This window comes from Terrapene carolina, unplaced genomic scaffold (genome assembly GCF_002925995.2).
Source record: "Terrapene carolina triunguis isolate 2854851 unplaced genomic scaffold, T_m_triunguis-2.0 Scaffold93, whole genome shotgun sequence".
Lineage (NCBI taxonomy): Eukaryota > Metazoa > Chordata > Testudines > Emydidae > Terrapene > Terrapene triunguis.
In genome coordinates this window covers 23,334,272-23,351,339 of record NW_020664444.1, presented here as the reverse complement: position 1 = coordinate 23,351,339, position 17,068 = coordinate 23,334,272, and the positions used below count along the sequence as shown (strand labels likewise).

The following is a 17,068-nucleotide window of genomic DNA, read 5'->3' as shown; positions in this document are numbered from 1 at the left end:
GTATGAGAGCACCAGGAAGGAGGTGGCCGAGATTGATGGGGTACCCATAGCGGGGAAAAACTCGAGTGCCCAGGCCGTACTTCATAATCAAGAAGGACCTCCTGTACCTGGTTGTGTGCCTGCAGGAGCAAGAGGTACACCAGCTCCTAGTACCCTGGAAACGCCAGAGGGCAATATTAAACCTTGCCCACAGTCACCTTTTTGGAGGACATGTGACGGCGGAGAAAACGCAGGCGCAAATCTTGCGCAGGTTCTTCTGGCTGGGGGTACATGAGAATGTCCACCTCCTGTCCCAAATATCAATTGCACAGCCCTCATCTATATCTAAGAGTCCCTCTGGTACCCCTGCCGATCATCAAAGTTCCGTTTGAGCGGATCGCCATGGAAGCGTTACGTTACTATCTGCTCGGGCATAGATTTGTCCTTGTAACTGACCATGCCCCTCTTCAATAGATGCAGCGAAACAAGGAGAAGAACTCCAGGGTAACCAGGTGGTTCTTGTGTCTCCAACTTTTCCAGTTTCACGTGCAACATAGAGCAGGGAGCCGCCATTGCAATGCCGATAGTTTGTCATGTGTGCACTGTATGGCGTCCCAAGCTGCCCAACCTCTTGGTGTTGAGCAGGGGGAAGGGATATATGACAGACCCAGACCGGTTGGGTGCAGGAGTCTGGTAGAAGGAAAACACACTGGATGCTGGATGAATAGTTTTCTGTTCCCTGAGTGACCAGGGCAGGCACTGCCACAGAGCAGTCAGGAAGGTGCTAGAAACAATTAAGTCAGGCAGACTCAATGAGACACCTGTAACCAGTTAAGAATTGATTAGAAGCAATCAAAGGAAGCAGGCTAGTCCGATCACCTGAAGACCATTTAGAACTGGCTGGGACTAGTTTAAAAGGAATCCCCTTGACAGAGGCCAGCTGGTAGGAGCTGGGAGTAGGAAGGTGTGCTGTGGGAAGACTGGGAGAAAGAAAGTGTGCAGTAAAAGACCCTGGAGAACAAGTGTGGTCAGGTACCTAGGAGGGACTGTTTGGGGAAGTAGCCCAGGGAAGGGCCGTAGCTCCGGTAGTATAGGAAAACTATCTGTTTCTGCTGCCAATTACGGTCCCTGGGCTGGAAGCTCGGCTTCCCCCCAAACCCTCCCTACACACACAAACGCTCCCTGAGAAGGAAAACAGGGACTAAAGAGGGTTCTTACACCAAACCTGTTGACTGGCCGATGATGAAGGTGACTCAGTAAGCTGTAACCCTTGCCTCTAGGAGGGGAGAGAGGCTACATTGAGGGTCACAGCAAACCTCTGACGTAAACCCTAACCGCCTAGAAGCCCAGGACCCGCCCCCAAGGCAAAGCCGGTGCTCTGCCACAATATTTTTTTTGAGATGATGTGACCAGGACTGCACACAATATTCAAGGTATGGGTTTACCCTGGCTTTATACAGTGGCATTATGATATTTTCTGTCTTATTATCTATCCCTTTCCTAATGGTTCCTAACGTTCTGCTAGCTTTTTTGTCTGCTGCTGCACATTGAGTGGATGTTTTCAGAGAACTATCCACAATCACACCAAGATCTCTTTCTTGAGTGGTAACAACTAATTTAGACCCCATCATTTTGTGTATATATATAGTTAGGATGTTTTCCAATGTGCATTATTTTGCATTTATCAACATTGAATTTCATCTGCCATTTTGTTGCCCAGTCACCCAGTTTTTTGAGATTCTTTTGTAATTCTTCGCCATCTGCTTGGACTTATCCATCTTGAGTCATTTTGTATCATCTGCAAACTTTGCCACCTCACTATTCACCATTTTTTTTCCAGATCATTTATGAATATGTTGAACAGCAAGGGTCAAGTACAGATCATTGAGGGACCCTGCTATTTACCTGTCTCCACTGTTAAACTGACCATTTATTCCTACACTTTGTTTACTGTCTTTTAACCACTTACTGATCCATGAGGGACTGTCCCTGCCCCACCACTTAACCTCTGGTATTTCCATTTGGACAGCTCAACACATTTAAAAATAATCATCATTTTGGTGATGGGTGGATGGCCAGAAGGGATAGAGATAAAGATTTGCTGTTTTATGTATTATGTATCTGTAGCGAAGTCCTGTAGCTGGCATGACAAACTAGCTTTTGAAGTTTCTATCCTCCTGTCTCGGAGAGGAAAAAGTAGGAGACTTGCAATGGGAACACCTGAGCCAGCTATGTTGCTATGGGTGAGAGGCAGAATGGAAAGACAAGTAGTACAGTGTTCAGATCTCCCAACCCTGCAGATTTTGGAGTCAGATTGACCTGAAGCTAGTCAAGTTTTGGGTGGGTAGAAAGCCACACCCTGCCTCTCCAGTGTTACTGCTCATCCTGCCCACAAGGAGGAGATATGTGGCTCCATTTTTGCTCTCTTAGCCACATGGAACCTTTGTAATAACTTCTCTTCCTTTTGATTCTTCCACAGCAGGGGACACCCTGCCCTTTGACTTCAGTGGGAAAGATCAAGACCCTATATTTCTCAGTAGTAAGAGGTTTGCTAGTACCTTGGCATTTAAACTCAGCAATATATCTTCTGTCAATACTTTTCAATTGAAACATTATAATCTGTGTCTTCCATATTTGGTCATAAAACTGTATAAAAGTTAACTTAGAAATCACAGCCAATAGAAGTGAGTAGAATTCATGCCACCAAAATATAAACTTGGCTTTTATTTGATCAGTATTAAATACAAAAATATTTTAGGTGTTGCAATAATGAGTGTCAGAAATGCACCTCAACTTGACTCATATAACTGTACCATTGACAAGAACAGTAATTATAAAATCTATTTATATATGTCTTTCCCATGTGGCCTAACCATCATGTATAATCATCTCCCTTTGATGTGTGACTGCTTCCAGTTATACTAATGGCAGTTTTGCACCTAGCAGGGAGAGAATAGAAACATGAATCTTTTTGTCCATATCATTATTGAGTAGTTGAAGGAAGTGAATGTAATCAGACTTATCAAATCAGATATTATTTATTCTAGAATAATTTACATTTCCCAAGGAAACTGGATTCAGTTCCCCTTTCTTTTAAATGGGGTTTAAAAGCAAACACTTACCCCAACTGTTGATCAATTCTTTCTGCAAGTTTTCTCATTCTTTCTTGACAAGACTTGAACAAGTCAACCTCCTATAATGAAAAATGTCCAACTGTTAATACTGTGATTACATTAATTTGCTTCAGTGTATATAAAATAAACTTAACTATTCTGCAGATTACATACACATCTGATCGTCTAAACTTGGACTTAAGGGTGTAAAAGTCATAAGTGTTGCAAAGCTGGAAATTCAAAATCAAGGTCCCCAGTTTGAAAAAAATATAAAAAATGATAGGAAAATAAGAAAATGCACAGTCAGTCATCTGAACAACTTTAACTCTGCCCCAAACCTCTGCCATGACAAGCCTAGAAACTTAGAGGCAATGTGAGTCTCTAAGAACACACATGTTCATGTTCACCGATGCTAAAACATCAAGAGCACCTCTTAGTAGACCTTCTTCTGTCTTAAAGTGATCGCACACTGCCATAGACTTTGAACAAAATGACAGTTGTATTCACACTGCAAATTCCTAAGACTGGTTTCTTTAGGTCCAAAGGCTACCAACAGGAAAATATATATGGGGCCAGTTTGAATTTAAAAGAGCACATGACTGTAGTAGTAGTAGTAGTATTACTGAAGCGCCTAGGAATCCTAGTCATAGACCAGGACCCTCTTGTGGTAGGTATTGTTCAAACAGGACAAAAAGACTCTCCCTGCTCCAAAAAACGTAATTAATCAGGTAATTCACTCTTCCTCAGATTGAAACATGCCTCCAAATGCTCTAAAAGCAATTCCAGTACTTTCTTAGGAACCCTTCCCAATAAGGTGATTTTTTTTTTTTACCCCGAACTCCAGCTCTGACGCTGCCCACCATCCACTAAAGGTATGTCTGCGCTGAAATCAGGAAGCGTAATTGCAGCCTCAGTAGACATACCCCGGCTAGCTTTAATCTAGCTATCTCATGTACTGATACAATGAAGCCATAGCAGTATGGGCTTCAGCAGGGCCAAGCCACCTGAGTAATTACCAGCACCCCAAGAAGGTTTGTACACCATACTGAAGCCCATGTTGCTGTGGCTTCACTGCTGTCAATGCATAAGCTTACCTAGACTGAAGCTAGCTCACATAGGTCTACACATGCTGCAATCATACACTCTATGGTTTATGTAGACATACCCTCGGGAGCAGCTCGTTTTTGTTCCAGATGAGTCAGTTAGCCAAGCAAGGAGTGTAAGGGGGCCTGATGGGACTAAGTGCCAAGTAGAAAACCTGTGATTTGATTGATTGGAGGGCCAGGAGGGGGGCCAGAGCTAGGATAGGATCATTAGATTCCTAGGCCTTACAGTCAGGTGGGTAACTACAAGGGAGAAAGCAATCTTCTGTAGAGAGAAATCCACAGAGTGTGAGTCATCCCCTAAAGGGCAGGAAAGGGGTTAGTTCAGCAGAGAAAAGAAAAGCTGTAAGGACCTAGGGAGAAGCTAGAGGCCTGAGAACCAAAGGGAGGCTGAGCTAAGCACAAGCTGCGGGGAAGCAGCACAAGGGAAGTTGGAGGTAAGAAGTGGCCCAGGAAAACAGCAGCATGTATGAAGCAGCAGACCTAGCTGCTTAATATAGGGTCCCTGAGTTGGAACCCAGAGTAGAGAGTGAGCCTGGGCTCCCCTGCCACTCCTGAGGAAGAGGCATGCAAGCCGAGTAGAAAGAATGTTGAGTCCAGGTTGGGACTGAAGCCTTACCCTGAAGGGTGGGCTGAGGAATAGTCCAAGAGGGGGCTGAAGGCTCTTTTGTATTGGGATGTTTTGTGAATTTTCAAATTGGAACCCTGGAAGATAGCAGAACTTTGTGACTTGGCTGGAGGGCCAAGCTATGGAGCACCTGATGAGAGGCAGATGGCCTGCAGAAGGTGCTGGAGACAAGGGCTGTTTGCAACATTGCACCCTGACACAAGAGGACAAGATGGGTGGTGAGTACACTACCTTACAGGTGGCTACGCAGATGAAGCCCAAAGATAGCTCCAGAGCAGTGATTGGAGGAACCACCAGAATGAAGCTTTCTTTCCTGGCTATTGGGGTGAGGAAGAAGGGGTATGCTTTCATCCCTCCACCCTAGCTTCCCCTCTTCCATGACCCCTGCTGCATTCACATAAACTCACATAAGCGCCCTCCCCCATAGTGTTTATCGCCGTCTCTCCCTGTCGACTAACTTCCCATAGGATAGATTGGCCTGGGTATTTAATTATATGGCAAGACACTAGAACAGAATTTATGTGATGTATCTAAAGCTTTCTGACACCTTACCCATCGTGGCCAAAAGATAACAATCATGTTCATGATTAATTTCTCAAAATTACTAGGGGTTCCTTAACTTGATGTGTTTTCCCCCTTCTCTTCAGTCTTGCAACTGAATTCCAGAGAGAGTCTGCTTTGATTTTTAGCTATTTTCTACAGATTAATTTATCAAATAACAAGTCTCATCATACCTGTATGAGGTTCTTTTCCACGTCATCATGTACTAGGTCAATCCCCATCCGCTTCTCACGGTTATATAAGCATTCCAAGGCTACCTGCAAGCAAACCAGAGGAAAATTTGCATCAAATTCAGTATTGCACTATACAAAAGAACTTCAATTTACTTGTCAAAGGACTGTTGAACAGATTGGTAAGAGGTGGCCTTCTAATAAAGATGGAATAGAATTGTACTTGATACTTTGGGGTGGTTTCATTGTATATAACGGATGCATGTCTATGATTTATGCTTATCTCTGTTGGTGTTTTCTTTCTAAGGGCAAGCTGCAGGACATGATCCTGAATTTTGATTTTTATATTTGTACTTGCATACAAGTTTCTTTGATAGAAATAACTTTCACAGATAATATTCTACAAGTTTTTATAAACTCTAACTCTAGACTTCTGATGTTTTTAGTGTTTGCTGACATCCATTCCTAAACAGCAAAACTTAAATCCATGTTAGTGCAATTTTTCTATTGGAATTAACTTGCACCTTAGATCTTCAAAATGCAATCTCTAGGGCTGTGTTTTGGTAAAAATAAGAGCTAGGCTTAGACATACTAATATATTCAGTATTAAGCTAGAACTCCATCCATTTGCTTTGCCTGTTCCCCAAAGCGGTTTAGAGAACAGTAGCTACCTCTGACCCACCTTCAGTGGCCTTTGGGCCTCATCAGCAGCACACTCCAGCCGCCTCTTGGCTGTTTCCAGGGCACGAGTCTCCGTCAGCAGACGCTCTAGCTCATAGGTCAGCTCCGACCTCCAAAAATCGATGTCAGAGAGTCTCTGTCCTAGGCTCCTTCCAGTGTTGTCCTGTGTCTGCTGGGTCAGCTGGTTTTTGTCTTGCATCAGTCGCAAAGAATCAGCATTCAGCCGGCCAGCCCAGTGTCGGCAGGACTCCGATCCTTTGTATTGAACTGTGTTTGCCTGGTACCAGTCACGGGGGGAATAGCGAGCATATAAAGCAGACCGCACTGAGGGCAGTATAGTGGGTGGCCGTAAAGGGGCACAGATTTGCATATTCCCCTGCTCACCTGAGTTGGTGGGGACTGCTGATACTCTGTAAAACAGGCTGGGTCTCCATGAGTTGAGGTAGCGGTAACCTGGCAGGTAGTAAGACTGGTAACTGTCCTGAGTAGTGCTGGTGGAGACTGGCTCAGGGAATAAGTAGCTCTTTTTGGGGCCACAGTAGCTGGCTGTCTGAGTGGTTCCAAGGAACTCCATCCTGCTCCTTACCTCATACACCCACCCTTACTTTGTTTGTAACCCAAACACTGCAGCCTGTGTAGTTTCAAAGCCCAGAGAGGAATGGTTGTATCTCCTGGCCAGTGCTGCTTTTATTGCAGGTGCTGTTTTATCCTCTGTGACTCAGTGATATTGTCATAAAGCCTGCTGAGGACATCATTATCCACAAAGGACCCTTAAGCATGCTCAGGTTGGCTTTATTAAGCAAACAAACTGAGGAAGCAGGTTGCTTTGAAAGACTGCAGAGGATTGTTATTAACTGCATAAGTCCCCAGTGCAGACATGTGCTCAGGTTCCTGGGAACATCTGGCTCACGCCAGCCATGCTTAAAGGCTTAACACGGCCTTTGGCATAGTCACCCCCAGACAAGTAACTGTATAGTTATCTGTACAATTGACTTAGAAAACTGGCTGAGTGTGTATAAAGTAAAACTGAGTAAAAACCTCAGGCTTTGCCTCTGTTTGTGCATTTACATGAGGTTTCTTTTTGTAAGGTGGAGAGCCCTCTCTCACACCTCCTTTTAACTATCTTATTCCCTCCTATTTACAAATATTTACTAAAATCCCATACTGGAAATGCATTTTTCCCATTTCTCCTCTCTATATTTTGTCCTCTGTCTTACATCTTAGTCTTTCTTAAATCCACTGCTTTGAGATCTCCATGTGGCTCATCCCCATACAAGGAATTTTGCAGATAAATCATTTGTTTCAATAGAAATAATATTTCTCTCAATATTTCTTAAAAATTGCTGCAGATTGGTTTCAAAATTGTAGGTGTTCAATTCTAGACAATGACCATCTTCGCTTTTTATCTACAGCATATGAAACTGTTTAATTTTCAATTTGGGGAAATATACTGTATATGAGCATTAGTTACACATTCCTGTCTGGGAAAACTAGAGAGACACTGTCAGTTAATTTGGTCTCAAAATTAGGAGGGATGGAGGTTGGGGTTTTGTTTTTTTGTTTTTAAAGATGACTTCTTAATGTAATTTCCCTGCAGTGTTAGGAACACATTCAGCAGCATTGGGTTAGCATGCTAAACCCAGGGAATGAAGCTACATCAACTTCACTGGAAATTGGACTGGGCTTTTTAAGCAGAGAGGGCCTGATTCTGCAAAAGCTTGTGCATATAAGTAATTTCACTCCTATGAGTACCCCCAATGAACTAACACATTGCAACTACTCATTGGTGTAAAGTTATTCATGTGCATCATTGATGGCAAGATTGCTGTCAGAATTCATCACTGACTTCAATCCCAGCCAAACACTGCAAAGCCTATTCCCAGCCAAGATGCACCCATGAAGGAGCTCCTAATGTCCAAAGAGAGGGACGGTTCTGTGGCACACTCCTTCCCTAGGGTTTCTGTGGCACACTCCTTCCCTGGTGTTCCCTAAGGGAGAGCCTCTAAATGATCTCTCAGAAGCAGAGAAGATAACCTGGGCCTGCTGTTTACTTTTTAAACTGGGGTAAGGCCCCAGTTCAGAAATGTATTTGAGCACATGCCTAACTCGTAAAAAGTCCCACTGAAATCAATGGGACTAATCACATGTTTGAAGCTAGGCATGTATTTACATATCTTGCTGAACTGGAGTCCAACCTGAAGCCAATTGTTTCATATGGAAGGTAATGCATAAACTTCCCAGATACTTAATTCTCCTTTTACTTTGTTTCCACTTGCTTGAACATTAGCTCCACCTTTTTTTCTTTGGTTTTCCATATAAGCAGAACAAGCAGCCAGATAATTACATAGCAATAAATGCAGAAAACATGTAATTATCATATGGCAATAAGCATATCCCTGTTGTAGGTATATTTGAAAGGAAAAAATATAGAAGGGAAGAACGTCTATTGATGATCGTGTAGACACAAAGCTCTACTGAAGAAGTTTAATGTTAATATTTTAAGAGGTTTCCTTCTAGTGTGCCTCTTTTTAGCAAATCAAGAGTTATTCAGAAAGCCTGTTTATTTTGATTGATTTGTTTTGGTGTTTTTTTGGTTTTGTTTTGTTTTTAAATCAGCAAATGTTAAGTGGAAAATGCTTGTGTTTGGTAGGAGATACTTTGCAATGTTGTGTTTAATTTTTTTTTCCTATAAAGACCAATTTGACTCTGAGCTGGGAGACCTAAGCTGCAAACATTGACAGATGCATGCTATTCTCTCTATATAGGTTTGGCAGAATTAGATTTTTATTTTTTATAATTTTGATGGGTATTGAGATTTATTTTCAAGCATTTTTCTGATTTTTACTGATATTAAACTTTCACAGTTGCAGAAAATTATGGGGGGACCAGACAATAATTGACAGGAGATGCTGAAGCTTTAAAACTGTTAAAACACAAATTGTCAACCTCACATGTCAAAGTATATAAAGCAAATATCCTTAAATCAAACTCTTAAGTTCTCAAGCAGAATTTTTCTTATTTTCCTATATGTAAATTTTGACGATCAATGGAACTATTTTTCGTTGGTGTTTGAGTATGTATGGTAAAATCCTTCCAAACTTATCTGTATAACACTTTGCCAGGATCAGACCAGCTGGAAATGTTTCCTCTATCCAAAGTGTTAACTAAAATATTCCTAAAGTAAAATGAACATATTGTGGAATTGGCCTTTCAGTCTAGCAGCAGTGCAACAGGCTCCAGTGTTGGGTATCTGAGGGCTTGACTACACTTACCGGGGGATCAACGAGTGGCAATTGATGCATCGGCAGTTGCTTTAGCAGGTCTAGTGAAGACCTGCTAAATCGACTGCAGATCGCTCCCCCGTTGACTCCTGTACTCCACCAGATCGAGAAGAATAAGGGAAATCAACAGGAGAGCGTCTCCCGTCGACATCGCGTAGTGTGGACCCCGCGGTAAGTAGATCTAAGCTACATCAATTTGAATTATGCTATTTGAAGGCATATGACTCCTTTGAGGGGAAAAAAGAGTATAAAAATCAAGCAAATTAAATTACTGTTGGGGGATTCCTTAATTAACGCTTGAAGAAGCTAGCCAGAGTAGCCAAAACTCTGCTCCGTGGGCTCGAGTAGGACTGTGAGCCAGAGGGGTTTCCAGTCAGCCAAGGCCTTGCCTCAAGGAAATCTGAGATAGACCAGAGAGCTGAGGAGACCAGACCTGGAGAGAAGAAGTTGCCCCTAGAATGGGTAACCACCTTCTCTGTTAGCCAAGCAGGAACTGTGTGAGGTTAGCACAGGGCCTGTTTGTGTATGTTTGTGAAAGAGAGGCTCGCTAAGAGGAATGTATAGCTCTTAATGTATAGTTCTTTAATGTCTAACATAGGAGTTATGTGCTTAATGTAATCCTTTACCGCTTGTGTAATTCCTTCTCAAATAAATAACTTGCAGTGTATGCAAGTTAATTACCGTGGACCTTTTTCACTGGTCTGACAGTAATCTGCTCCACTGGGAGACAGTAAAGATCCATTCATGGGTAGTAGCCCCCTGGTGCCAACACTCAAGTGAAGGAGGAATAATATTGAAAATGGGATTTCCCTAATGAAATTCATTGGAAGGCAACCATTATCTGTTAGTCAGAGAGGAGAAAAATGTGTTCAGAACTTCTGTGAACAATAGCAATGCCATTTTATTAGCTAGACTGAGTAATACATGATCTCTCATGTAGCAAACTTTCTTTTTCAAAGCCAAAAGGTAATAAATATTATTTAGTGGGCCAGTATAACATCACAGATAATCTATATATGTACCCCACCTCTTTATTGGGTAGACTGGCTCAACTTTTTGAGTATGTCACCCTCTAATGGCTGGCCTACAGAGTTTAAAAGTTGCACTACTTTTAGCTCCTGGGTTCTCTGCTTTGTATGCAGACACAGTGATGGGGTGAAGTGTGTCAGGATTATGGTAGCACTCACTGTTTCTCGTTTCACTGATTACTTTAGTAAGACTCTTCTTAAACAATTTTTTTACAGTTAAAAACAAACGCTAATGACAACTAGTGACAATTCCTATTTAGCTCATCTGCTAGAGACCTATGCTTCCATTCCCTATACTGCATGTGAGTAGTTCAACTGACCATAGTAGTGCCTACTGATTTCAGAAGGCTTACCTGTATGGATACTTGCCCTTGAATGGTCAGAATGCATCAGTAGGCTAACAAACAATTCCAATATTCAAAGGCTTTACCTTTCTTCACTCAAAGTAACTTTGGTAAAGCAGTTTTATTTGTAAATAAATCCATGCATAGATATCACAAAGATAGCATAGGAATTTAGAATGTAAAGGAAGTTTCACAGTAAACAAAATAATCTCCCAAAGGTAACATGTTACAGGACAATTCAGAAATAAATCACAGTGTAAAAGTGGTAATGACAGATTAGTAGCAGAATCTCTCACTACAGATGTGCATTCATGGTTCATCTAGTCCCATCTGGACTAAATGAAGAAACTTCCCTTGAAATTCCAACACCATCTTCTTAGAACTGACATTTCATTTGTTTATAGGGTTGCCAAAGACAACCAAATAGAATGCAAGGCATGGCTTCCTCAAATTCCTATTTCCCCATTACCAATAATTGTCACGGATATGTCCTATGCTCTGAAAAGTCCATTATGGTATCCTACAGTTATTAACTAAACAAACTAAAGTTGAAAATCTTTGAACATCCATAGTGAGGAAATGACTTTTTTAGCACTATACAGTAGTACTATCCAGATTGGTGAAGTAGGAAGTTTGATCACGTGACACATTACAAACACTAGCTGCCAAAACCCAAAGGGTCAGGCAGGTAAAGTAATTTAGAAATAAGTCTTACATCATTTTAAGCTTTTTGTCTCACCTCCCTGTAAAAGAGAGCAGGTTCAGAAGTTACAGTGGGGAGTACAGACTGCCACCATCCTACCAGAGACAGAGTAGGAAGAAATAGAGGCTGATTCTTTACCTTATGCTAATGGTAATATATCTATTCTTTCTGTATAGTGCTGTACTAATCTGATTGGTAATCTTTGATTAAATAATTATATCTGAGCCTGTTATTTGACAATCTCAAATTGTTAATTTCAAACACAGAACAGAAGATATGTATGCAGAAGGTGCCCCCTATGTGTGAATTTTGGAAGCACAATCTGGTCCTTCCTGTGTAAGAACCTTCAAGATGTTTGACAATATTTACTATTTCTAACTATTTAAAAACTGATGTCAAGAGTTCTGTGGTTGAGATCAGCAATTTCCCTTCTCCCTTTGGAGGTACTTTGGCTAGATACGCTGGCATGAGCTCTCACGCTGATGTGAATTTTAATTTCTCATTTAATCAGCCTTGCTCTGTAAAAATATGAATGAGCAAGTTTTATGTGGCTCTGTATGCACAAAAGAGTATAATTTCTCCAACCCTATGATTTTAGGAGTTGGCTTTGGTTTTAAATGAGGTTACTGAAAAGCTAGTGACTGATTTGGATAAGGTATAACGTAACATTGTCAAATTGTAGTCACTGCTGCAGCCTGTCTCTTTCACATGCAGCAATTTGGGGTGGGGGAGATGTTAATGTTTCAGTTTCTATTATAAGAACTGTCTCCAGGCACAGTTGGGATTGCATTTCCAGATCTCAGTATAAAAATCAGGGACTTGGAAGGAAATAGGTTAAGGGAGACTGAACACCACACATTTTTCCAGCTCATTGGCTAGATTAAAAATAGATCCATATAATAAGAATCCAGGATTGTCACTCTGAAGCCTATAATATCTGTTGAGGCAGTGTGAAAGCGATGGAAACAGCTATAAAAATGGTTGAGAGCTGGTTTTGTTCAGAATATCACCACATTTAATCATCAATCGGATCTGTGATCTGTTACCAGCCAATTTAAGTTCTCAGCCATTTATGAATTACACCTGTGTGGCAGAAAGGCTTGCATTTATGCCATGCCAAGAGTTCTAGACCATTGTGATCTCAGAAGTAACTTAACCAATCACCACCCTTCCTCTACAGGTAACTTTCATGCAACAATTGCATTGGGTGTATGAGGGAGACTGCACAGATGGTGGATTACTTAGATCAACTGCCACAGTTCTTACAGCACAGGCTTTCAGTTACTAGTTGTCCATAATGTGTGGCGCTGAAGCAAATAAACCAGCCAACACATTAAGGACAGAAGAAAGAAACACCTGAGAGAAAGCAGGGAATGTTGTTCACCATATGTTTGCTGAATATATAACCCCATGGGCCCCTGAATTGGCTAAAGGTTCTTCTAGGTACTAATGTAATATAAAAATAAAGTAGTCAAAAGTGGAGGAATGATAATGTGTACGTATAGCAGGACTAGCTCTTGCCATAGCGGTACTTCAAAGCAAAGAATGGTGTGTGGTTTCCCTGACCAACCACAGCCACTTTAGAAGAGCGCCTGCACTGGAGTTTAAATTCATGAGTCTGACGAAGTGGGCATTCACCCACGAAAGCTTATGCTCCAAAACATCTGTTAGTCTTAAAGGTGCCACAGGAGTCGCTGTTGCTTTTTACAGATCCAGACTAACACGGCTACCGCTCTGATACATAAATTCATAGGTGACACATGTATACATCTACTAGCCCTCACATCTTTATTAGCCCCTTGAGCATATGACTGCTGGTAGGTAAGACTCTCCTCTGAATCTGGGCTTAGATCCCTAACCCAGGCATGAGATTGAAAAAGGGAGGCTGTGCCTTCTGTCAACAGTGTCACCTTCAATTTGGCCCCGTTGCCTGTCTGAGCCTCAAGCCAGCCCTGGCCCCAGAAATGAACTGACCAGGAAGGAGAGGAAAAGCCTGTTAGTAATGTTTCCATCAATGTCCTATCTTTGACTTTCTGATTTCTTAGAGCAAGGGTGGGTGAACTACGGCTCATGGGCCACATCCGGCCAATCAGACCGTTTAACCCAGCCCTCAGCTCCCGCTGGGGAGTGGAATCAGGTTTGCCCCGCTCCACCCTCGGAGCAGGGTCGGGGGCTTGCCCTGCTCCACGCGGCTCCCAGGAAGCAGCCGACATGTCCCCCGCTCTGTCTCTGAGGCGTGGCCAGGCGACTCTGCGCGCTGCCCCATCCACAGGTGGTGCCTCCGCAGCTCCCATTGGCCGCGATTCCCGGCCAATGGGAGCTGCAGAGGTGGCACCTGCAGACAGGGTACTGTGCAGAGCCGCCTGGCCACACCTCAGAGACAGAGAGGGGACATGCTTCTGGGAGCTGCTTGTGGTAAGCGCCACCCAGAGCCTGCATCCCTGAGCCCCCCCCATGCCCCAATCCCCTGCCACAGCCCTGATCCCCCTCCCGCCCTCTGAACCCATTGGTCCCAGCCCGAAGCACCCTCCTGCACCCCAAACCCCTCATCCCCAGCCCCACCCAGAGCCCTCACCCCCAGCTGGAGCCCTCACACCCCTCCCCTGTACCCCAACCCCCTGCCTCAGCCCTGATCCCCCTTCTACCCTCTGAACTCCTCGGTCCAAGCCCGGAGCACCCTCCTGCACCCCAAACCCTTCATCCCCAGCATCACCCCAGAGCCTTCACCCCCTCCCCGCTGCCCACACCCCAGCCCGGAGCTCCCTCCCGCACCCTGAACTCCTCATTTCTGGCCCCACCCCAGAGCCCGCACCCCCAGCCAGAGCCATCACCCCCTCCCTCACCCCTACCCTCAATTTTGTGAGCATTCATGACCCACCATACAATTTCCATACCCCGATGTGGCCCTCAGGCCAAAAAGTTTGCCCACCCCAGTCTTAGGGCTGGTCTATACTTAGCCGCTAGTTCGGCGGCTGGGGATCGAACTTCCAGGTTCGATTTATCGCGTCTGGTCTGGACGCGATAAATCGAACCAGGAAGTGCTCGCCGTCGACTGCGGTACTCCATCTCAACGAGAGGAGTACCGCGGAGTCGACGGGGGAGCCTGCCTGCCCCGTGTGGACCGCGTCTGAACCGCGGTAAGTTCGAAGTAAGGTATGTCGACTTCAGCTACGTTATTCACGTAGCTGAAGTTGCGTACCTTACTTCGACTTGGGGGGTTAGTGTAGACCAGGCCTTAGAGAGTCTTGCCAAGAATGAAGGTTTCATCCTGCCCCATCAAAGAGATATTGATACTCAGGGGGAATCTCTAATTTGGAGGAGATTAACTGGATAACAAATAGGTTTTTTGGTGGTGACCATATGTCCCGTTTTGGCCGAGACAGTCCTCTTTTTAAGTTCTGTCTTGGACATCCTTACTTTTTATTTATTTATTTATTTATTTGGCAAAACTGGCCATTTGGGAAGTGCTAGTGGGGGAGGTAGGAAGGGGCAATAGGGCAATGCCAGTGTGGGGGTTAAGGAGGTTCCATGTAGCTCCCTGCCCCCTGACAGATGTACTGTGATTATGCCAGAAGATGTAAAAACTGTCCCTCACCTTTTTAATGCCTAATTCTGAAGAAGGAAAATGCTGCATAACTGACTTCCCTTTTTGTATGAGGAATTCCTGTTTACCGTTACTCCTAGTATAAGAGGAATTGCTGGTGTGTTTAAAATTCTTTTGTAAATAAGATATTTGTCATTCCCTCAAAAACTGCAAGCATTTCAACTGTTGGAACTGGTGTTAGGTTGAAGGAAAACACCCCTGAAATCCCCAAAAGATCAAATGACTGCCCCGCACGAGTCTCTTACAGATTCAGTATTTTTGGGTGTAGGCACACACAATCTGTAAGACAGCACAGTCCGTATCTAGATATCTTGTTGAAATAAATACAAATAACTACAGTCCACCTGCTAACTCTGTCTGTTCTGTCTTTGGTGTCCCATCCTCTTCGCCCCTCCCACACAGATACATCACTGACTAGGGAACTTGGAGGTGAAAAGGAAGCTGCTTGCATCTCTGAAAGGGCACAATCTAGCTAGACTTGCCACTGGGCAGGAGGATACGTAGGTGGTGAGAGAAGCTGCCATAAAACGCATTATCCTGCACACACCTGGGCACTGTGAGGAGCAAGTAAAAGAAGCTCAGGCATGTGGTTGTCTTCCCATGTGCCTGTTAGTCGGTTCTAAGGGGTTCTGGGAGTAAGAAGGGGGCTTTATTTTACTCCTATATCTCCCTTCCCACCCCAGAGAAGTGAAAGCTACTAAAATGCATCTTTAAAAAAAAATCTGACATACACAATAAAAAACCTTAACATTTCATTGGTTGTTTCCAGTGCAGTTAAGATCAGAAAAATAACTATAAATATGGCATGTGCCATTCTTCCCCACAGGGCCGGCTCCAGGCACCAGCGGAGGAAGCACGTGCCTGGGGCGGCACATGCTAAGGGGCGGCATTCCGTCCATTCTCGGGACGGCACAGTCCGGGCGTTTTTTTTTGCTTGGGGCAGCAAAAATGGTAGAGCCGGCCCTGCTTCCCCAGTAGCTTCCATTATCAAATCGGTTAAGAGTCTTGTAAGCTTAACTGTCAACACCCTCAATGTGAAGCCTGGTTTCAAGTTATGTGGTGTGTGGCTCTTCTTGGCTTCCTACTTCCTCAGTCACCATAAACAATATTTTTTTTTTAAATATGAGCTTAGCCATTTGTGTTGCTGATACGTGAGGTAGTCTAGAATGTAGCTGACTCTTCTAATGCTGTCTGGATTCTTCAATACTGATAACAGTAAAAAGTTGTCTTTGTCAGTATGCACAAAAAGAGAAATTTTGGGCACACATAGAGTAAATAGGTTCAGTAACAACACCTTGAACATGTGTGCTATGTGCTTAGTACTGTTAGAATTTTATGTTTATGAACTTTTTTTCTAAAATCTGTCTCAATAGGTTTGCAGTTAATGCTATGAAACCAGCTTCTGTTTTTCAGGAAAGAACGTTCCTTTAATTAATAGCTTTTAAATCCTTTCCCATGCTTGTGAGTTTCCACATGCAGTATTACTTCATTCAGAAAGACAAATCTTTCACAAACACTTCATACTGGATCAATTCTCATTTCCCCTTACCCTGATGTGGCAAAACCGATACCTCTATGAAACATGGGGGGAGGGATAGCTCAGTGGTTTGAGCATTGACTTACTAAACCCAGCATTGTGAGTTCAATCCTTGAGAGGGCCATTTAGGGATCTGGGACAAAAATCTGTCTGGGGACTGGCCCCTCTCTAAGCAGGGGGTTGGACTAGATGATCTCCTGAGGTCCCTTCCAACCTTGACATTCTATGAGAATATTGTTTAACATATTCAATAATCAATGTTTCAGACATGTTAAAGAAATAAAAAAACTAGAAATAAGTGACTTTATTTTGTGACACACATGGTGATTTGTCTAA

The 17,068-nt window shown here is 43.3% G+C and overlaps 1 protein-coding gene across 1 annotated transcript in view; it reads right to left on the bottom strand.

Moving 5' to 3' along the window:
* The window catches only part of TEKT5 (tektin 5), a 51,610-nt gene extending 44,801 nt beyond the window's left edge, over window positions 1–6,809 (bottom strand). The window contains exons 1-3 of the mRNA XM_024194034.3: window positions 6,237–6,809; window positions 5,558–5,641; window positions 3,102–3,172 (exon numbers count right to left, since the gene is read on the bottom strand). Of these exons, the coding sequence (XP_024049802.2) occupies window positions 3,102–3,172; window positions 5,558–5,641; window positions 6,237–6,809 (728 nt within the window). The remainder of the gene's footprint in view (window positions 1–3,101; window positions 3,173–5,557; window positions 5,642–6,236) is intronic.
* Between the last annotated feature and the right edge of the window lie 10,259 nt (window positions 6,810–17,068).